Source organism: Mastigoproctus giganteus, chromosome 6 (genome assembly GCF_048544385.1).
Source record: "Mastigoproctus giganteus isolate SK-2022 chromosome 6, ASM4854438v1, whole genome shotgun sequence".
Taxonomy (NCBI): domain Eukaryota; kingdom Metazoa; phylum Arthropoda; class Arachnida; order Uropygi; family Thelyphonidae; genus Mastigoproctus; species Mastigoproctus giganteus.
Genome location: NC_143580.1, coordinates 160826139 through 160849948, shown reverse-complemented (window position 1 = coordinate 160849948; position 23810 = coordinate 160826139). Strand labels below are relative to the sequence as shown.

The 23810-nt window shown below is 36.1% G+C and overlaps 1 protein-coding gene across 1 annotated transcript in view; it reads right to left on the bottom strand.

Moving 5' to 3' along the window:
• Positions 1-4366: 4366 nt before the first annotated feature.
• The window catches only part of Ino80 (chromatin-remodeling ATPase INO80), a 672466-nt gene continuing 653022 nt past the window's right edge, over positions 4367-23810 (bottom strand). The window contains exons 36-38 of the mRNA XM_090376565.1: positions 20592-20718; positions 12721-12966; positions 4367-4790 (exon numbers count right to left, since the gene is read on the bottom strand). Of these exons, the coding sequence (XP_090232691.1) occupies positions 4591-4790; positions 12721-12966; positions 20592-20718 (573 nt within the window). The 3' untranslated portion in view covers positions 4367-4590. The remainder of the gene's footprint in view (positions 4791-12720; positions 12967-20591; positions 20719-23810) is intronic.

Sequence of the window (23810 nt, the reverse complement as noted above, 5' to 3'; positions counted from 1 at the left end):
TGCCAGCATTTCTGCACACCTTAAGGGAGAAAAATGAGGGAAAACACTGGTGAGAACATTTTAAGCCTTGTGAGACAAGAAGACAAACTCATCATTAAATCTAAATAGCATAAAACTTACCAATTTTGGACATCTGTGTGGTGATCCACACAGACGTCCAAAAAACATTTCAGGTGCTCCTCTAAGTTAGCAGTGTGGGTTTCTGTATTCACCGTTCCATTAATAAACTTATTTCGTGCCATCCCTTTGGTTATTATGCATCCCCAGACCATCTGACCGGCAGGGAACTTTACAGTCGGTGTTATGCAGTCAGGATGATATGCCTCTGATTTTCGTCTTCTGACCTATCGCTTCCCATCCAAGCCATGCAGGTTGAATTTTGATTTGTCAGAAATGATGAGTGTCCCATTGCTCTTTTTTCTGTGAAACAGGCAGTTTAGCCAAAGCAAGTCACTTTTTTCTCATGTTGGGTCAACAAAGGCTTCTTCTTGGGCCAATATGCATGCAGACCACATTACCAAAGCCGTCTTTGGATAGTTTGTGCACTTGTTTCAACACCAGAGGCCATCTCAAAGTCGTTTTAGATCAGGAGCAGTAGCATAGCAATTATGAAGGCATAGCAGTTTCAAATATCTATCTTGAGCAGGCGTAATCACTCTCATATGGCCTGATCTAGGTCTTCTGTTCACATCACTGGTTTCACGCTTTAATTTCAGCACCCAGGATACCATTGTCTGGTGGCAGCCTATTTTATCAGCATAAGCACACATAGAAAGCCCCTCCTGGGATAGAGCAACAGCTACACTTTTTTTTTTGGTCAACTGAACATATAGAGCCATGCTTACACCTCTGCAAAACAGAATACTAACGACTGTCTATACACTTCCAATGCCGTATTTATAGAAACGGCTCATGCAATACCTTGCAATGACTGTCTGATGCAATAGAAGCATTATCTGATGTAGTACCTTTGCTTTGTGACAAACAAAACGACTGTAATCAAAGAATATTTTACACGTTTCACTACAAATGTTACTTTTTTAAGGTGATGCAGTTTTTTTGTCTGCCGCTATATATAAAAAACATTGTGTACTTGATTTGTGACTGTTGTATGTGTACTCTTGTTCATAGGTATCCCCCTCCTCCCCAAATATGAGTGCACTTGGGGGGAAGTGACTTACCTGGATGCACCCTCCGCAGCACCTGTGCTGACTTTTTAGGCATCACAGCCTGCATTGCTGAAGTCAGATTTGACTTACAAGCTTGATAGCAACATCACCCCACATAGGGTATTGACATGACTTTAATCCCCCTCAAACACCCCAAGCACTGCTGCTCCCCCACCACCCTAAATACTTTCTGCTGTCCTTAACAGTCCCCTCCCCAGAATAACGGTTGCTGGTTGGTACAGTGATGCCCCTTCTATTCCCTATTCTTCAGATTCTTGGAGCTCTCACTATCATCCACATTCTTTGCTTTCACCTATTCTCGAAACTTGAACTGTCAGCCCTCTACTTATTTTCAATAACAACTGACTTTTTTTGGGCCCTTCCTGGTAAGCCCAGATGAAGCCAGGGGTCTACCCTATTGTACCTAGTCCACCTCCCTTGTAGTCTGGACAGTAACTAGCGGTTGGTAGTGTTCCATACATCCCTAGACTAAACTGATACCATCTGGTCTGTAATACAGTTTGTATTACAACACAATGCTATTATGCAAATTTGGGGAGACTTTCCCCCAGCACTGCTTGACAAGAAACACTATAAAACTGTTTCTCCATCCGCATGTAATAACGTGACTCCCATGAAATTTTGCACTTGGCTTTTTAGAATGATTTGTTGGGCATTCCCAAATTTCATTAAAACTGAACAAATAGAAACCTGGAAATTATTTATTTTTTAAATACATATCACAGATCCAGATACTGTAAGTGAAACACTGGATATCATGTTTGTTGTTATGTGCTGATCAGAAAAATGAATAGGCAATATGGCACATAGGTAGAAAAAAAATGTGTTCTCGGTTTGAGCATAAACATTATTGCTTTTTGCTCATTTTCTTTTTTTTTTTTATACAAATTATAAATTATTATTATTAAAACTACCTTTCCTACGATTGCTATTTACTATTTATAATGCCTGCAATATTGCACTATATACATTAACTGCAAGTTTGCAGCTGTAAAATTGTGCCATTATATTTCCATTTAGTGGTTATGCCAACCACCATTGCTCTAAGGCAGATTTCCAATCATACACTATTTATATACATAGTAAATATTTTTTCAACTAGTTTTATACAGGAAAAAATTATTTTGATCTCCATTATGGGGCTTTTAGAAAATAATACTTGCCAAAAGGTCAGTTTGTCTCAAAGAGGTTGGATGGATCTAGGGTGATATTATTATTATTATAATTGGCCATATGGTGCAAGGAAGCCTGAGGCTTTTGCTGCACCAGCCAAAAAAAAAAAATTCTGAGTTACCTCTGAGAGACAGTCAGAAATAGAAAGGAATCACCAAGAAAGAGAAGAATGATGATATCCAGCTCAGGACCCTGGGTGTGTATATGCTGCAATAACACAACAAACTGAATGCAAGTGACATCCAATGATGATTTCTAGTTGGAAGTCATCAAGTTCAATTAAACTTGACCTGTCTATTGTATTTCATTTACTTGCTTACTTCTAGTGTGAACATATTTTCTTTTATATCTATTCGTGACAAATGGATGGCATAGCACTAAGTACTATAGGTTCTAATACCTTTTGTGTTTGGGGATTTTCTATGAAAAACCCCCAAACACAAAAAGTATTAGAACCTATAGTACTTATTGCCATTGGATTTGAGTTCTGTACCTTGCAATTTTTTGGAAATAAATGAAGGTTGTTTCAGACAACAGAAGTAGAAGGGATAAATGAGGAAGAGAAAAAGTTGGTTCTGTTGGTTTAGAGTTGGGCAGTGAATGGATGGTTAACTTGTTGCCACATGTTTCAACTGTTTCGGAAGACAGTGGGTGAATTACAGATGCCAATTTAGAAGAACAGTGTCCATGGAATCTATAGAAAAGGCATGCAGCAGAACCTGACTGCTTTATTTTGCATGAATTTGTGGAGTTTGGAGGAGGATGACACATTACCCTTGATGTGGGAACAATATGCCATAATAGGGCAGGTTTGAAATTTGTAGGTAGTTGTTTAGAATAAAAGTAATGATGCTGAGAGCTTATTGATGCAGAGGAAGCAATGTTTGTGATGTGCTTATTTTAAAAGACATTAGAAGACAGAGAATCTACCAGCACCTGCAGAGAAAACTAGGTACTCAATTGCAAAAACATTCGACAGGCCATAAGATGATGAAAAGTACGGCATGTTTTAACCAAATCCCAGTATGTCCAGGTACTTTTGAAAACAGTGTCCATGTACAAACTCAATGCAGTTTTGTAAATGTATAGTAAATTTTCTTGGCCTTCTCACATAGTCGTCATATTAATCATGGTTCATATCTATCACTACACATGATTGTGTGTAGTTAAAGTCATTCATTTGGTATTGATTATAACCAGGGGAGGTGGGGATTATCTTTGATTCAAATAAATATGGTCACAAGGCCAACAGAAACTAATTTTAATAATTATTTTAAAAAAATAAATAAATAAAAAAGGGAAGAGAATAAAGAAAGTAATTAGCTTATTCCTAAGAATTATTCACCAATACAATACAAACACTCATAATTTAACATTCTGAAATATTTTATTTTACTACTTTTGATGAATGTCAAACGATCTGTCAATAAGCAGAAATATACAACGTGTGCACAATATGCAGAAATATACAATATGTGCACTTCTATTTATTTTTTGATCATGTTAAAATAATTTTTTTTATAATGGATGCATTAAATTACTATCATATTTGCCTTGTTCATGTACAAACAATTTTCAATTTTCACCATTTTTGCATACAGGTACACAAAATGTTTGAACTGAAAAACATTTTGTGTACCTCAATGGCAATATGTTTAAATTAAAACCTGACAGATTTACTTTTGAAAAGTCAATGTATCTGTATATACATTATTAGAGAATAATAAACAGCAGTTTATACAATCAGTGACCTCTTAAACAGGTTACAACCACTGAGTAAAATCACACACTATATACACACACACACAAACACACACACACATACACACATTTATATAAACAAATATATATATTTATATAAATAAATAATGTGTATGTATGTGTGTGCATGTGTGCGCATAGATATATATATATATATATATATATATATATAAATTTCATATATATATATTTACATAGTATGCCAATCACAGACATACTTTAATAACAGTCAATTTACACCTCCTCTCATATCTGGTCAACAATGGCCAGGGAAGAGTAAGTTTTTTAGAACAGACTTTATGAGAGAAAAACCACTACAACAACATAATTCTTTATAAACAAGATTACTGGAAGTAGTATTTCAATTATTTTCAGAGGTTCTTGGACATCTGCTGTACAATAACAAAGAAATAATTTTTATTCCAACTTGACTGCTGTTAAAAGTTCTTTTAAGTAAATCATAACATCAGAGGTCTGTGCCTTGAACATAAAACCCCATTCCACTTGCAGATGGCGGTGAAGAAATATTTTCTGTTGTCCCTTTACTTTCTGTAGATTGGGAAACTAACTGCTGTCTTTGCATTCTTCTATCTAGACCACGCAATGAGAAACTATTTCCACGTAAAACACCACGATTAACCCTAACACTAGATGTTGCTCTGGTAGCTAAAATAAAAAAAAGAAGAAAAAAAATACTGTATTACAAGTTTAAAATATTTCATAGTTAATGGTAAATTAGTGTGTATGTAATAATTAAACTTTAATTAGAGTCAAATGGTAGAGGTAGGATAAAGTAGTTACTTCAAACTTGAATGTGCAATAAGGTTAACAGTTCCTGCAAGTTGGATAAAGAGCTAGTTTTCTAGATACTAGACTGCTGGGAACATTCAAGGATATGTTTGACTGTTAGCTGGGATTGGTAGAATGAACACTGAGGAAGATTTTGCTTATGGTTCTCTACCATAAGCAAAAATGATTTGAATGGGAATGAGTGATGTAGTCTTGTCAGAATTACCTCTTCCTGATTAAAATGAAACCAGTCTACAGCTGCAGATTTTTTTTTTTTTTTTTATCTGCAGCAATTTATTATTGATTTTAGTCTGACACAGTCACGATCAGTGATTCCTAATGTTGTTTTAATAATGGATTTGTAATCAGTGCAGAGCACTTGCAAGTGACAGAAAGGTCTGGTGTCAATGTTTAGCAGCATGATCCATATATTCCCTGGAATGCCAACATTATCCAGCAGAAGGTAACCATTTGGTTGAACATTTCACAGTGACATCTATATAGAATCTCTTTCAGTATGGGCTGAGAGGGAGGAAAAAAGTATACTGAATGGCAGTAACTGCATTTAATGAATCTGCATATATCAAAGCTTGGTTGGAATGATGACTGCCAGAATTGTGAAAAATGGGAGTGGGAGGTGCATTGAATGCACCGCACCAGGACCCCCTGATCTAGGGGGCCTCAGTCAAGGGAGACATCAGTCTCAACATAAATAAACGAGGCCCCTTAACCCCTTTTGCATCCAGGCCCCTGAGTAACTTTGCACAGCCTTGATCATCTAGGGATAATTTTATTGCTTAAAATTCTGCAGTATATGTACTGCATTCTGTCAGAAGAGACACAGCTACTGAGAGGGTGGAAGAAACTGCAGCACACCTACAGCTGTGCCTGTTTTGGAGCCACCAGTAGATATGTAGTTTGTGTTTTCCAATGTATGTACTTCATGCAGCTGCTGAAGGTAGTTTGTTTTCTAGGGAGCATTTTCTTCATTCAGAAAGAAATCACCACATAGAGGCAAGTATAGAGTCCAGGATGGTTTAGGAGTTTGTCTTGAAGGACATGCTGGAAGTCAATATCCCAATCTTCCAATTGAAGTTTTGTTTTCATTAAGTTTATTGTGGTATAGAATGATATAAAAAAAAAAAAAAAAAAAAAGATAAACTGCAGCCATTATCAACTCACTGCAGGATTGAAGCCTTCTCAACAATTCATGCTGAGGTAAATGGACCATAATCTGCCATGCTGGTCCAGTGCAGATTGGCAGATTGACCGTATTTAGCAGTCAGGGGCTTGAACCCCGGTCTACTCAAAGAGCATGTGCTACTGCACTCACTCTCCTGACTACTTGGCTACGGAGGCCAGTTAGAATGACATACTGAGGATCAAATAGGTACATCCAATTTGGGTGAGATGGAATACTTTTAATTTTTGCCATATAGTTACCTAAGATTTTTATCCTTGGGTGCAGGGGAAGGATTTGCCTCCTCAATATATGGGTTGTGGAATGGAGATGTTCTGAAGGCGCCCACATCTATCCTAAGATATATATGGGAGCCTTCAATGTAGGATGGTATTCAGACATAATAAAGAACTTTTCCTTGCAGAGTCATACAGTCAAAGCTCGTTATAGCGACCCTCTTTTTTTTTTACATTACATACGTTATGATGTCCTATGTGGCTGGTTCCAGCCAATTTCTCATTAACCTAATACTATTTTATGAACAATCGATATAATGGTAGTTTGTTCATTCCTCTGGTGTGTGTGTGTGGGGGGGGGGAATCATCATATAGAGTTTCGACAGTAGATTTGGTACTCCATAATCCAAGTGAGACCGAATTAGCGGTCTACAGAGATGCTTCTATCAGCACCCCTGGATATAGCAGAGATGACTCTCAGATGTTAAATTTTTTAAAAGAAACTGTCCATAAGTAATCTATATGAGTAATAAAATTAAGTTTATTATCTAAATATAAGCCCAACAAGTAGGTAAGCTTATGTATAAAGTTCAGCATTTAATAACCTTGGAATTGGCACGAAATAGCTCTACACGAGAAATTCTCCATGTAATCCTTTATTACACAAAGAATTTCTCATTTATTCTTAGTTAAAATTTATGAATAATATATTTTTAAAAATTAGAAATGTATATTTTAAAATATATATATTTTTTAAATGAAAGCATCTGCTGACACTTTCTGTAAAGCATATCTACTCGTGCACGACAGGATATGCAGCCATTCAACATTGTTAGAACAATGAAAGAGATTAGAAGTGTGTACTGTGGACATCAATCTTTATTTTAATAATATACTAGGGGCTCCGACCAGTGGTGGGATTCAAATAATTTAACAACCGGTTTGCTGCTCTAATGACCTTTCTAAGTATAAAAAACTATATACCGAAAGGTAGTTTATTATTTCATGCAGTTAATACATAAATAAGAACAATAAAAGAGGTCCACAAAACTAGATTATGTTATAAGAAAGAGTTTTAAAATATTAATGAAAAAATATTAAATAATACCTGACAAAAAACAATAAAACTGTTATTTAAGATATTTCCATATTGCTTCTTGATTGGCGTCCTCACTTGCAATTTTCTTCACTTTTATCTGAGCATCACTGGCTGAGTGATTTATCCTTAACCATCTTTTCACTGTAGGAGTAGGATCCCATTCCTTTAGAGGTAGGCTGATTAGACTAATAGTCATTTTGTTTGATATATTAGAAACAGTCAGGCGACTTCTCTTCTCTGAACATATTATGTTCATCTTTGAAAAACCTCTTTCCGCTTCACATTTTTTTAGGTTTCATTTTATATTAAATCGGCGATCGCGAATACGTGAAACCGCGAATAGCGGGGGTTTACTGTATAAGTATCTGGTTGTCAAGAAGAGATTCAATTAATTTTGCTTGGTCTATTTGTGGAAAGCCTAACAGAGAGTGAAGCCAGTTAAAATTGCCCAGTAGACAAAAGGGAGAAGGAAGCTGCATAATCTTTACTTTACTTAATGAAAGAATGATTCTTAAAGCAATATATACAACTAGTGATGTCTGAAGCGGAAAAAAACTCTGGAATTCACAAAAATGGTTACACCAGCACAAGCAGCAGCCATGTTCTACCTGTCTTGTTGAAAAATAGTCACTCAGGTAATCAGAAGGGTTAGGTTGGTTCCAGTAAACAGATGCATACTACTGTACTGTTTGATTAGATAATATGTTATTGGCATTAGTATGAAAGCATTTAAATTCCAATGAATGATATGCATTTTGACTCCAGTTTTTATTGCAGTCTGATTTCAACTTTCTGTTCATTAAGGTTGGATATTCAGTGTTCATGTCAGCTTCTATATCCATAGACACTGCACTAGATGATTTGAAGCTGCTATTTCCAATTTTACTGGATCTGATGGGGAATGAGAAGAAACTGGTGGAACTGTAATTAGAATATTGTTGGAACAATTTATGACACAGTGCTCCTTAGGGGGATTGCACATTGTGTACATTGTGGGCCCACCTTACAACTAAATTGTTGGAAGTACTGAGACTTCCATTTGTGTACTGGTATTTCTGGATTGCTGCTGCACAGGCTTGTTTTGTTGTTTTGAGTATTGGAAAGCATAACTTGCTTTCCTGCCCCTTGGTAAGTGACTTTTTGTTCTACTTCTGAATCCTTTTCCTTATTTTCCAAAGTTTGCAGGTACTGACATTTACAATTTGGACAATGTGATGTTTCTGTAGTAGATTCTGTTTGTGCATGGCCCTTGGACTTGCAGTTAGGATACTATATCCTTGACATACAGTTTGGCAGTGCCCAAATTTTTGGCACTTGTAGCATCTGATTGGGTTTCCATCTTCTGAGACATTCATCACATCTTACTCTGTACAGACTTGTGACAGTATTTGCAAGAAGTATTTACTGTTGCAAGGGGGGGGCAACTTTTCAGATATACCACCAAAGATTGAAAGCAAAGCAACTTCTCTAAGTGCTTATGGCTAACAGTTTTAATAAGTCACTGAATCTAAGTTTTCTCACTAGATGAACCCACTGCTTTTTCAAAACATTTCTGGATAAGAAAGGATTAAAATGTTCACAAATTTATATGACAAGGAAGGAACATCAGCAAATGAGGGGCATTCCTGTTGTGGCATGTCTATTTCTTTATGTAATCTTTTTTGATTATGATGAATCATGGTATGATGAGCACCTAGTGTTTTGAACACAGAACACTACTCTTGAAAGGTTACTGATCCCTGTATTAGAACTTCTAGCCCTGGGGGAAGTCCATTTGGAGGCAAGAGAGAGATGCCACCAATGACAAAGTGATCAGAAAAGTAAAGTAGCAGCACAATGCTAGAGAGTAGTAGTATGTTGCTAGTGAATAGCAGTATGATGAAAGTGGTCAGTAGAAATCCTGGAAGTGGAATGAAAATTATGAAGGCTAATACTTGCACTATTAAAATACTAGTTGAATCATAGAGAAATAGCTTGGAAACAATCTCTTGGCACTTGGGGGCCTTGAGAGAAAGTGCACCTTCTTGTGGGTTAAATATTTAAATTACAAGGAATACCATATTTCTCTTCACTTGAATTTCTCAGAAGGCCAGATTGAATACAGGTAGATGAAAATATCTTTTATGACCAAATGATAAATACTGACTAAGAGCAAACAAACTTCAATATTTCTTTAGTATCCATAAAAAGCTAATTAATTTAAAGTGTTAGTTTTTTGTAATACAGTAATTTCTGAAATAAATTTTTGATTCCAAAAATCAATTTATTTGATATGTAAGCTAAAATACTTACCATTTAATATCTAGATTCATTTCCGCACTAAATCAGGACTTGAGTTCTTAATGAATGATCGTGGATGCAGATTTATTCAACTGTTCTGTGCTTTTCTCTGAATCTGCTCTACTTCAACTTTAGCTGTTTAATATGCAGCCAGTATAGCTGTAATTGGATACTTTTGGAATTCATTCCACACACTGTTTTATTCTGTTTTTAATGTTGCACACTCTGTATTCCACCAAAAGTTATAACATGCCAGTCTTGCCTTATGTATTTGAGATATTATAGCTTTTGAAGCTTGCAACAATTGGTCACTGATATATTTACTACAATCAGTTATGGAGATCACTTAATACAGACTATTCTATGTTGAGATTAAATGGAAAAATATTGATAAATAAATTACAGAAGTAATACCTGTAGACAAACTGATATAAATGCAAGATCTAGTGTTTAATAAATTCAGGTTTTGGTCATCCAAGACGTTTCGTTTCGATCACGTTAACTCTATTGCCCATGAGAGCAGATTCCCACAAGAGAATTCTATCTCCCATAAGGCAAAGGTTGAAGCTGTATGGGAAAATTTAGTCTGAAGATGTGAAAAATTGGTGTAAGATATAGGAATGATTAGTGCCACTATTTCCAGATTTGTTTGCAATGCTGTTTGATTAGTGCCACTATTTCCAGATTTGTTTGCAATGCTGTTTGATTAGTGCCACTATTTCCAGATTTGTTTGCAATGCTGGTAATTGCTATATTCATAAGTATTATCACTCCTCCTTTGGGAGTTGCAATTGCATTTTTATCATTCCATAATAATATGTAGTTTTGAAATTTGGGTGAAGACTGGAGCATGAGGTGAGTTCCTTGAAGATATGCTTGCACGGTTAGATAATGTTTTTTTATTTCATCTGATTTTCCACATAAACTACAGTTCCACTACATAATATGTTCCATTACTTTGAATACCTTGAATTTGCTGTTTGTTCTGACTGTTTTTTTAATTTTTGAGGTGTAGTCTGTGCTGCACCACAAGCACCCCCCCCCCCCCCCCGCTCTCCAGGTCCTGGCTGGCTGTTTGTGTCTCTCCACCTTCAAGTCATCAAGTGCAGATTACACCATAAACTCAGAAAAGGGATCCTTTGCATAGTTGCTGGCTGCATGGCAAATGACCCAAAACAAGAAAAAAGAATGACAGAAGACAAACTGTGTGATATATAGCAAGATCACTGGGATTTGATAACAAAAGTGCTGTAACCAATAAATTTATTCCAACTGTATCACTAACTTACCCAAAGCCTCCATCTCCTCTCTGGTTTGCACCAGGACTCCAGGTCATTTTCCTGCTTACAGGTCATTTAGACATAAATAAACCAAACTCAGAATTGAAGAAAATCCATTCTATGGCGATGAAGAAAACTGGGAACATGTCATGTACCTCTGTCCCCAGTATGATGATTACCGGACTAGACTATTTACTAAGATACAGGAAAATCCCTGAAATTCTGAGCACCCTTTTCTCACAGAAGAAAACTTCTATCTAGCTCTCACTGAGTTTGCTCGAGATGTATTCAAGAGTAGACATTCTGCCAACCTGAGGTACACATTACTCATTCCAGGACAATCCCAATGATGACACTAACTCCTTGCACTTTTCTTGCACCTGAATACCTTATGGGTTGATCGATGTAGCTGACACCTGGCTTGCCAGATGTGGGATGCCATCATGGCACTTTTTTGCAGACTTCCCTCATTCTACAAACGATCTTTCTTTCCCCAGCAATGGGTGGGCTTCCAATGCCCGGGGTGATTCCTACTTCTCCCCCCCCCAAAAAAAAACTCTTTGCTCCACTGGAGGATGCTTTCTTTCCTCATCCCCACTTTGATTCCACTCCTTGTACTACCTTCCCCATTCAATCTCACAGTCTTTTTTTTTTTTTTTTTGGTTCTGCCAGGAAGCTCAGACTACCCCTGACAGAGAGTAGCCAGGGTACTGTGGACAGCTTGGCTCATCTCCCAGTGGTGGTGGGCAACGGAGTCCCACTAGGGGTTGTGCGGCTAAGAAGCTAGAACATAACAGAACCCAACACAGCACTTTTTCACACACAACACACTACACTTCTTGTTTTTTACAAAGTTTCTGTATACATCACAAGAGTACTATGGTACAGATGTGGGAAACCACAAGTGGTGCCTTACCCAAACACTATGCCACTATATCCATATATCTTATCCAGCAGCAGAAAACAATTTCCTTATACACAGATTTATTGGCATAAATTCAGGAATAGCATTCTTTTAAAAAAACAGGTATTCCAAAAATATGCTAATGCAAGAAACATAACGGTGCTGAGAAAACTTTAGATACTAAATGTATTTCAATAAATATAACCAATTAAAAACATGGTGACTTTAGTAAATGTCTTGAATTATTTTTTCACTTTCAATTCATATGCTTATTAGATGCAGTAATGATAAAGATTTCATAACTATATGCAAATTTCATCAAAAAAAAAAAAAAAAGAATTTAGGCATTTAAAAAATAAAATAAAAAAGTATACAAATCTGAAATGCTGATAGATTTCAAATTTGTGTATAGAATGTTGTTGTTTTGGTGATTTTCTTGGTACATATTGTGTTGGTTCTTATATTATTGTGATCTTTATATTTTTGTACTAAGAATGTTCACACAAGTGCATGTTCATGGCATACATATGTTAATATATATGTACATGAACTAAACAATCCAGGATAACTTGGGGAAGCCCAGGTTCCCAGAGGACTTCTCCAAATATGATAAGTGGCAAAATCACTATACCGATGACTAGATGTGGAATGAAAACTGGAAAATTTTTTCCCAAAATTTTTTCACATGATCCCATAATCCACAGGTTTTATTCATTAATATTCTCACATATAAAATGCATTACCATACCTTGTAGTGGATCCATATTGGGTAAGATTATATTTTGGTGTGTGTATCACAATCAATTAACATCAGTAATTACCACTTACTTGCAGCATTATGTGACCCTTGTAATGTGTAACCATATGCTGCAAAGGCTGCTGATTTTCCAGCTTGGGCACCTGCTAGTTCTGCTGCTGCAAGAGTGCTACCCCTGCCTCTATTGCTTCCACGACGGCCAGAACCACGAGGGCGTCCCCGGCCACGGCCAGTTCCACGCTTTTTACCATTAGCTGATAACGAGGAGAGTGAAGAGCCAACAAAGGACACAACTGACTCTGATCCAACTGAATTATCTGTAAAGAAAGAGGATAAAACATTAAAAACAAGTCTCTCTCTCTCTCTCTCTCTCTCTCTCTCTCTCTCTCTATATATATATATAGATAGACAAATGGTGTCCAAAAGATAAGCAACTAATAAAATTTGACTTCATAAGTGAAAATATATAAAAATCATAAATACATAAGATTTAATGAATTAATAGGTAAAAAAAAAAGAAAAAAAAAAAAAACATAATTTGCAATTTACCTACATTCTTTAGAATTATAAAAATAAGTAATCATATAACATGCTTTGAAATTAACTTTATTTCATCTTTGGACTGCAAACCATAAAATTTTTCCTAAGCATTTTTGAAATGCTAAGGTGATACTGTTCAGATAATTTTTAGGGATCAGGAATAATCACAACAGAAGCATGCATATGAAAATAACAAAATGTTAATCACATTCTGCTAATCTGGTTATGGAGACAATTCTATGAAATAAAATGTGTTGAAATCCTATGCAATACCACCCTAAGAGTCTTCATCACAAGAAGCTTATATTTGTTTTTTTAACCTGGCCCCTGTAAGTGCTTAAAAAAATCGTAGTTGATTTATGCTGCCACTGTTTTAGTATTGATATAGGAGATATTTAGAGGTTTCTACAAAATTTTGTAGCAGTGTAATCAGTATTAGAAGAGGCTTATGAACTATAATTTAAAGCAATACATATGTGCTTTAATAATTTAACTTTATCACATAGACATTAATATTCATAGAGCATGTATCGGTGATTTGGTGAGCATATCATATCGCATAACTAGTGTTGTAATGGAATTGTAGATTTTTACCTGTAGCTAACAAGAAGCTTGTACGTACCTTAAAAGTTCGATTCATGAAGGTTGGCATAATTAGATTATTTTATTATCTATTATAATTAACTTGTAACTTTATAAATGTAACAGTATAGCAAAATACAAATAAAAAACTTTATAGTGTAATAGATTTTTTTTTTTTTTTTTTTTTGTTAGTTGTTGGCACATTGGCTTTATGGCCATAATGCACCTCCCAAAGTTTTTGCATTTCACTCAGATCCAAGCCCGAGGTGGGATTCGAACCCGCGACCTTTGGGTTGCCAGGCAGCACTTTACCCACCTAACAGTGTAATAGATATAATGTAAACATGAGGCAGAACATATTGTTGCTGCATAACTGGCGAATAGAGTAGTGTTATTTATTGCATTTAAATATTTCATTTTACTGTAGTATTCTCAATTATATTTGAATTTAAACGGAAATCCTGCTCCATGCTAGGGCAGCAAAGCAATGGACTCAAAATGGGGGGGGGGGGGGGTGCTGTGGCTTGGGTAGCAATTGAAGGGCGAGACTCACCTATGAATCACGGCTTAATGAAATGTACTACTTAAGCAATTTTTGCGGACCTTTCGGGAATAGAACAGCCAAGAGATAAATGAGGTAACATTTTATCCCATTAAACAAGTGCATCTGTATAACAGAAAATCCTTGGCACATCCAAATACAAGTTAATGTATTAAATAATAAATAAATATGCATTTATTTTTACACGAATAAGTTTACAAGATATCCTTACAAGATATGTAGCATGTAATTTAATATACCGACAAAGGGTATTAAAATGGAGGGCCCACCAAAAGCTGTCCAATTCAATGCCAGAGCTCACATTTGTGCATTCGGCAACACAGAGGCAACCCACAAGGCAGAATACACCTGTCACACAGGAGGTAGCTACTGTTAGTGATTACTGTCAGGAAAACAGGAAATATATTGTGCAAAAAGGATATGTGGAATAGGACCAGGGTAAGTCTGCCAGGGCAAAAGCTGATGATGTTGTAGAGCAGATATCATCTTTTAAGGGTGCAAAAGGTAATACTGCTATATACGTTTCACAAAAATTACATTAAAGGTAAGAGAGACCAAGGATTTACTTATCAAGTACAGGACAATGTCAATAGTACAGAGTATATGATGAGAGCTTTGTCAATCAATTTGGCCTTGGAGAGGTTCTGTGAGGCTCATGGTGTAGAATTTTTCCCAGCATGGTCTGTGCTTGTTAACATGACAGCCTGCTACTATTGGGATAGGTGCACTTAAATAGAAAGGGTGCAAGAATATTTGCTGATACTATTGAGGGGGTAGGTGGATTGGAAAACTGCTATCTTGGTAGGGGTGAAAGTAATTCTTGCACTGCTTCTACTGGAATGTGCAGCAGCCTGGAATGCAAGGTGCCAGTGATTTCAAGGCCAGCCCTGAGTAATCATGGAACAAATGGATACATGGGCTGCGTTAGGGCAACTAAGAGAAAGAACAGGTGTATACTTGCATTTATGCCAATGCTAGGAGCATAGTAAATTTTTTTTTTTTTTTTTTTTGATTTGGTAGTTGTTGGCACAACGGCTTCTGTGGCCATATTGCACCTCCCAAGGTTTTTGCAGTACTTTGATCCAAGCCCGAGGCGGGAATCGAACCCGCGACCTTTGGGTTGCCGGGCAGGTACTTTACCCACTCGGCTAGCCCGGTCGGCTGCATAGTAAATAAATTTGATTAATTTGAACTAGGGTTCAAGGCATCAAATGTAGACATTGTTAGGATATCAAAGATGTACTGCCACTCAGATATAAGGGATGCAGAATTTGAATAGGAAGAGTACAATGTATACAGAAAGAACAGAGAGGACGGAGGGATAATTGTCTTAGTCAAGAAGCACATAAAATTTAAGGCAGTGCATCCAGTTGACATGTGTGGCCCATGCAATGCTGATTAAGTTTGGTGTGACAAGCAATGGGAAAACAAAAATGAGTGTAGGATTGTGTTATTGGCCAGATTACATGATGAGTAGAATGAACAACTACACAGAGAAATTGAGTGTGCCAGTAAATCAATGTCTTATAATGGGACATGTTAACTTTTGCGATATCGACTGGAACTTATGGGCTGGTCATTCACATACAAGCAAGACCTTTGTGGATTTATTGATGACTTGTTTCTACAGTCATGTTAGTGCAAGAGAGTGCAATACTTTTGTCTGATTATCAGCAGTGATTCTTCATGCATTAAGAATTTGCTGATAAGAGAACCATTAGGTAACAGTGATCGCAGTGTATTGATGTGGTATTTACTTGAAGATGTACCTACCATATAAGGTAAGTTGAAGGGTTTTTGCTTTCATAAAGGAGATTACAGTAGTATCACAGACTGTTTTTAAATTCTCTACAGTAGACCCAACTAATGTTGTTACGAACAACAAATTCTAAATAGGGAGCATTTGAATATGGGGAGTCAAGGCTTAGAACTAAATGGATGTCAGATGAACTAGTGATACACATGACAGAGAAGAAAAATGCATGGAATGCATATAAATTATCAGGTGACAGAAGTCTACAGTAGATACAAACTAGTCTGCAATCAAGTCACAAAGGAGGTTAGGCAAGCCAAGGCAGATTATGAGAGGCAGCAAAGAATGCTAAGAAAAGCAGCAAAGACAGCAGCAAATTTTTGGTTATAAGAATTTAATTTTGAATGCCTCTGTGATATTTCTGGAGGTTACATTTCTAGAGGTCACAACCATAAAACAATAAAAACAATTTGCAGTTTTTGGCTTATTCGGCTTTTTTGTTTGTACAATCTGTTATAAACAGATTATAAACTCGAACTTATTGCATTTGTGATAATACCGATAGCTGAAATTCTGTGTTTTTACGTTATTATGATGAAATGTGTTTCCCTTCACTGAAATCTGCTCTTCACTCCTATATCTAAACTTCGTATCTCACTTGTGTGTGTGTGTGTGTGTGTGTGTGTGTGTGTGTGTGTGTGTGTGTGTGTGTGTGTGTGTGTGTGTGTGTGTGTGTGTGTGTGTGTCGTGTTAGTTCCAATTTTTGCATGCCGTGGGCTTTGTCATTGATTGCTGCTTATCTTTTTTATTCTGTTTTAAATTTTACTACACAAAAAATGTCAATGAACAGAAAGTGAGTGAATTTGAGTGTAAAAGATGTTACGAATTATAAAAACACATGACAAATTAAACTTAAGCAATATGTCTCAAAAGGAAGCAGCAGTAAAATTAGGAGTGCCTCGGTCATGTTTATCGAAATTATTAAAATCACTCCACACATTAAACACTAATGTAATTAGTGAAACTAGAAAAAGGAAGCATGAAGGGAAATGCCAAACAGTAGATAAAGCTGTTTTTTTGATCCAAACAGGCCAGCTCATTTTATGCACCAATTAATCGTAGCATTCTTTACATTAACAGAAAAAAGGAAGGTAATGAATCGCACTGGTGCACTTGATGACAATGGTTTTAACTGTTGATGACCCTGCATGATCATCAACAGTTGCTGACAAATTGATTAGAAATAGATGCCAGACCTTTATTACAAGCTAATAGGAAGCTATATGATTTTGTAATAATTGAGAGGACAGTGGAAGAGAAACTATTGAAGTTAAACATAAGAAAGGCACTTGGGCTAGTGAGATCTACCCTATTTTATATTAAGGGAGGCAAGCAAATCATTAGCTATAAATATGAGAGCACCTTTGGATTGAGTGGAAGTTTTCGCAGACTGGAGATGTGCAAATGTATCCCAATTCACATAAGGGAGTTGGGGGATCAAAGGGTGACACGAGTAATTACAGACTTGATAGCTTAATTTTTGTTTCAGGGAAAATAATGGAGTCACTGGTTGAAGAAGTAATGCAGAACTGCAGTTATACTCCACACACAGCATGGGTTTGTTAGGGGGAAATTTTGCCTGACCAATTTGATTACATCACATTTCTGTCATTTGAAACTGAAAAATCAAACCTACATACACAAATCAAACTTGCTACATTTTATGATGCACAGAAAATATAGCATATATGTTTTCTTAAACACTAAAGGTGTGGTAATAAAGTTCACGGACTGGTGCTGCTGCAGTCATGTTCAATAAGTTTGAAAATAAACTGAAGTGATCTGTTGTAGTTCAAACTTCCTCCAACAGATGGTGATACAGAAATTGTCCAGTAGGCTGACAGGTTGCAAGTAACAACCTGTTTCCGTAATAGCATTAATGTTCTGTGTCATGACTTTGCAATGGAGCAACGAATGAATATAAAATTTTGTTCTGAACTGAGAAAATATGCAACAGAAAAGTATTAAATGTTAAACTGTTTATAGTGATGAAATTTTAAGTCATACCAGTGCATTTGAATGGCATAAGAGGTTCAAAAACTAACACGAGGATTTTTGAGATTTGCCAAGAAGTGGGAGTCTGTCAACCTCTTAAAATGAGAAGAGAGCTGCAAAAGTTTGAGCAATCATGGCAAGAGATCATCATTTGACCTTCAAAATGATGGCTGATGAGTTGGATATGAATAAGGAGATGATTCACCAAATTATGTAAAGATTTATGGAAAATGAAGGTTTGTGCTGCATAGTTTTATGGATAAGCAGAAGAAACGAAGAGTGTCATCACGTAAACACTTCATCGAGACAATCCTAATTTCTTTGATTGTATTGTCACTGGAGACAAGTGTTGGGTGTTTTGGTATGACCCAGAGATGAAGTGTCAAAACATGCAGTGAACTTCAAAATCATAAACAAGGTCCAAAAAGTTTTATTTAGAGAAGTCCAGGGTCAAGATGATGATTATGTTTTTTGACAGGGTGTAATTAACAAGGAATTTGTACCTGAAGTGGGGGAGAGGAAGAGAGAAAGTGTCAATGTTGCATTCTACTTACAGGTGCTTCAAAGACTATTATAAATGTACAGAAATTCTAATCTAATGTCAAGAAGTATCGTCTGTCTTTTCAGCCTTCAACCAATGCATGGTACTACATATATAGGTTCTAATAACTTTTGTGTTTTCAAAAAAAAAACAAACAAACTTGATTTCCACTTTATATATTTTTGCCTTACCTCCACAGTTCACAGTAGGCTGGATGATTACCCTTGCAATTTTGATGTTCAAAGAAACACTCAATCAAATTGTGCATGTTTCTTTGAATGACAGGATATACTGCTTCATTTCAATGAGTGGCCATATAATATTTCTGCCACTTACAGCACCTGAACAAATATGGAATGTGGTTGAACTCTGTAGTTTAAATAACCAGTTTTGACAGATAATTCTCTTTCAGATCACAATTCCCTTAGCCCAAATCCACCTTTAGTCAAGCAGTCCTCGAACAATAAATTCCATGACTTCTGCAACATCCCATTCTGTTATTACTCCCTTGGAAATATTCAGAGTGGCAAGTGGAGTTGACTTAATTGGAAGTCTGCCAGAGGCAGAAAGCCTAAAAAGATGTTAAAAATGCTTTTGAGAAGTTACTACTGATAGATCACCTGATTGGAGCATTTCTGGTGAACCTGTAATAGATCCACTGCATTTATGCACAAGAAGGTTCCTGGTTAATCCAAAGTGAGTGTAGTGTATGATGAGAAATGCTGAGATATTACCGTGTGTAGAGGGGCTTGTTTTATATGAGTTGAGAACTGTCACAATATGCGTGTCTATCTCTAATTTGACTCTAAAGGTGGGAAGACAGTCCATTTGTTCCTGTATTATCTGTGATCAAGCAAGCAGAAAAAGTATGCTGTATGTTGCAAGCAGATAAGAGGTGGCATGTTTCCAGCAGAATGTAGTATACGTTGCAAGCAATATAAGGTAGCATGTTGCAAGTGAAAAAAAAGAATCTACATGGATGCACAGGAGGCAAAAACACTGACTACTGAATGTGTAACCTATTACTAAATTTACATTAAAAAGCTTAACTACCAAAAAGACTAAAATATACTGATATTCACTAAAGGCTCAGGCGATTGCTTTTTGAGAGAAGAGAACTTTCACTAAGCACAATCTCAATGAATAAGTGCCATGTATAGCGTGGTTTCGACTGAAGCAGTTTATGATGGTTATGAGTGGTAATGTGCTCCTCATTATGGTAACACAACTGGTGCACATACATTGAATTACTCTGAATAAACACATCATTCATATTTGACTATTCATTTGAATTTGCAAAATAGCTTAATAGTGACTCAGCTTTTAGTGAAGTATTATGGAATAAATGGCAGCTGAAGGGTAATTAATGCATGGAATATAAATTATTAGTTTTAACAATATATGTATTTTAAAAAAGTTTCAGGTCAGAAACTCCAGTCCCTGATGGTTTAGGGGTTATGCTACGTACTTTTGGATGGTCTGACAAAATGGAGTCTGGGTGGATAAAACTTTCCTATTTCCGGGAATTCATGGTTTTCATTTCAATATTGAGTTTGCTATTTAATATTGAATGTCACACAGTTTCTAGTAACTGAAAAATGAGACAAAAAAAAAGTGTCAGCAAATTTTTTTTTGCTATTTTTGTTAATGCCTTTCAATCAATTTCAAAAATTTTGCTCTATTCACAGATGGTGGAGAGTTTCGGCATATACATAGTGATCTTTCACTGGTGCTTTCTAAAATCCTTTCAAAATTTTTAAAATATAGCATGGTGCTAAAACTAAGAATCAATGAGAATTATGATTATGCTCATTTAGCATACTTATATAACTGATTTGATATAAAATAATCTGAAATTATAACATAAGAACTGCACAGTTCTAATGAACTTTGAATGAGGAATAAGTACCTGAATGCAAGATGCTTTGAGGAATTAAAATAGGAGCTGGTGTTGTAGATGGGCTACCATCATCTACTACTAAAGGACCTTCACTACTTGTATCATCTTGAGGCACAGCAAGACTACTCAAGGAATGCTGAAAAATTATAATAATTAATTTTAATTTAGATATATAATAATTAATTTTAATTTAGATATATATTTTAAAATTAACGAGCACAATTTATTGATTTTCAGTTTTATATAGCCATGGGAAAAAAAGTCTAGTGTTTATCAATAAACATATAAGTCACAAGTATGAGTGTAATTTGAGAAAAGAAATGCTTAACTGAGATGTGAAATTTCCTATTTTAATTTCTGATAAGTCATTAATGTTTGCCATAGGCTACTTTGTAGTCAAGTCGCTCAGGATATCTTAGATCAGACGGTGGTGGTAGGGGGAAGGAAAGCCTGTAATCTCATGCTTAAATGTTCGCAAATATGTGATGGCTTTTTTTGCTCAGAGAGAGAGAGAGAGATACACTTTTATTGATTTATTTTAAATTTCTAATGGAAAATCCAGTTAAGAGGGAAGCTAACATTAAGTTCAATACCTGTTGAAAGAAATTTGCAGATTTAAATCTGAATACCATTTACCATTTAACAGCATTAGTGAAGTACAATGGTTTGTACTTCATTTATTTATTCTATTCTATTACCAGTATCTTATAGGCCTGACATAGCCAAGTGGTCAGGAGCAAGAGTACAGTAACACACACTCTTTGAGTGAAGTGGGGGTCAAGCCTGTGACTGCTAAATACGATTAACATTTGTATTGATTGATTTATTTTAAACTCCACTGACCTGGTGGTCGTGCAGGAGTATAAACAAACAAGAACATTCTTTGTTGCCTTATGAGAACATTTATGCTTACCAATTTCCAAACCTAGCTATTTTACCCTAAGCCTGAACCCTGAACACTTATCTAACTTTAGATAAGAGGTCAGATACATTATCTAAGAAGTGGTAACCTCACTTCTTAGATAACATATAATATCCTTTGAATTTGACAAATTTTCTTCAAATTTACACAAAATCATATATTCCCATAACATATACAGGGTGTCTCAAAAATACATGGCATAACTTCAGGAATGAGTTCCTCATATGTAGACAATAAAAATATTTTATATCAACATAGTTCCAGAAATGCTTGGTTCCTGAGTTATTAACTGGAATGTCTCATCTCGCGCAGGTGATTTCCTTCATCACAAGATACTGACAGAATCTGGTGTTTTTTCCATTCCGACCATTTACTCAAATCAGGAGCAAGTGGATATGCACTTTATGTACAGTTTGGCAGATGGCAATGCTCTGGAAACAGGAAAACGTTTGAAGGTATCCATTGCTGCCTTTGTGAACACGGGACCTTTACACCTCGTGCTGCCGACAGAGGATGACCAAGATCTACGACTCTTGAAGTAGAGGAGGAGATTTTGGATGTTGTGCATGCCACTCCTGGAATCAACACACGCAGAATCAGCACACACCTGGAATCAGCACATGCATGTTTGTTTTCCTGTCTGGACATCTTTGTCCTGGGCTCTCAAGAGTGTAGCAGGTTTCCTGCAAAACAACTTCTCTTTCAAGAGAACCCATGTGACTTTTCCTTCAAAAAAGTTACATGAGATCAAGGCTGAACTCAGGGGTGGCCCAAAATACCAGCAGATGTGATGATCAGGTTAAGAGTATGACAATATGTGAGGGCTAAAAACCATAAGAAAAATCCAACACGACATTAGCTGTATGTAGTATGGCTCCCATCTTACATAAACTTCAGTAAACTGAGTTACCATGAACTGTGATAGAAGTCAATTTGAAACATATGCAGACACTGCTTGTTGTGAACCAACAATTTTGTTGAAGAAGTCTAATTAAACCAAAGCTCAAAGCTTAAAAGTGATACCCCACCTGGTCACTCACCCTCCATGGCTACTTATCTCATGAAGCTGGTAGGATAGTGTTGCCCAAACTGCTATGTTCTGCCTTGTTCACAGTCCTATCTAAATGAAAATAAGTTTCATCTGAAAAACAGGAGTGTAGCACTGCATGCCTTCCCTCTGCTTTGAGAAAAATCAAAGACTTCTCTGCTTATCATTTTTGTAAAGTTTGTGTAATCCGTAATCTTGTATGGGTATATTTTCAAATTCAATTAAAGCATTTGTTGAGCAGAACACCGAGATATTTCAAGTTCATATGCCACTTTTCTTGTTGAATTTATTAGACTACACTGGCCTGCAACTCAGCTTCAACATTCTCTGGAGAATGAACACTGGCTTTGCAAGGAAGGTAATTTTCATTCATTCACATAGCTCTCCTATTCAAACTGTTCAGATAAATGAAGTATCGTATTCTTGCCAGTGCATAGCGAGTTTCAAAAAAAAAGCATGAAATCTCTGTGCAGCCATTACATTCCCCCCAGTGAGGGTAAAAAAAAAAAAAAAATCAGAACCTCAGCCTTTTGTTAGATTGCAACACACGACTTCTCTACCATTTTTCTTTCTGTAAATTTCATTTAAAAGCATTTTAGGGCTAAAATCTCAAGCTTTAGCCCTAAAATGCATAGAAGTTAACTGACGTACAAGTTAGTGGAAATGCATAATTTTAGTATACAGGAAATCACTAAAGCAGCTAAGAATTGCCATCATTTAAGTATATCTCATATTGTGAATATCTTCATGAGTTGCCATGATATTGCACTACCTCGAATATACTTCACCACTGGAGAAGACTATTGATCTTGGCAGACACCACCACCTAGATGGCACCGTTTAGAAACTTATTGGCTTCTCATTGGTGGGTGGGCAGATACTCTAGTGCTGCAATGATAACATTCCAGTTCTGAGGTATAACTCCACAATATGAGAGATGCCTGCAAGTAGATCAAACTTAAAAGCATTTTGACCTTAAATCAAACTTAAAAGCATTTTACATCTCGGCAGTGGTATTTGCTGAGAATAAGTAACAATAGTCTTCTCCAATGGTGAAGCGTTACTTATTTGATGCAGTGCAATATCATGGCAACTCATTGTGAAGGTATTCACAATATGAGATATATCTAAGTGATGCTAATTTTTAGCTACTTTAGTAGTTTTCTGTGTATAAAATGATGCATTTGCACTAACTTGTACATCAGTTAACTTTTTTGCAACCTGAGGCTTTAGCCCTAAAATTCTTTTAAGTTTGATC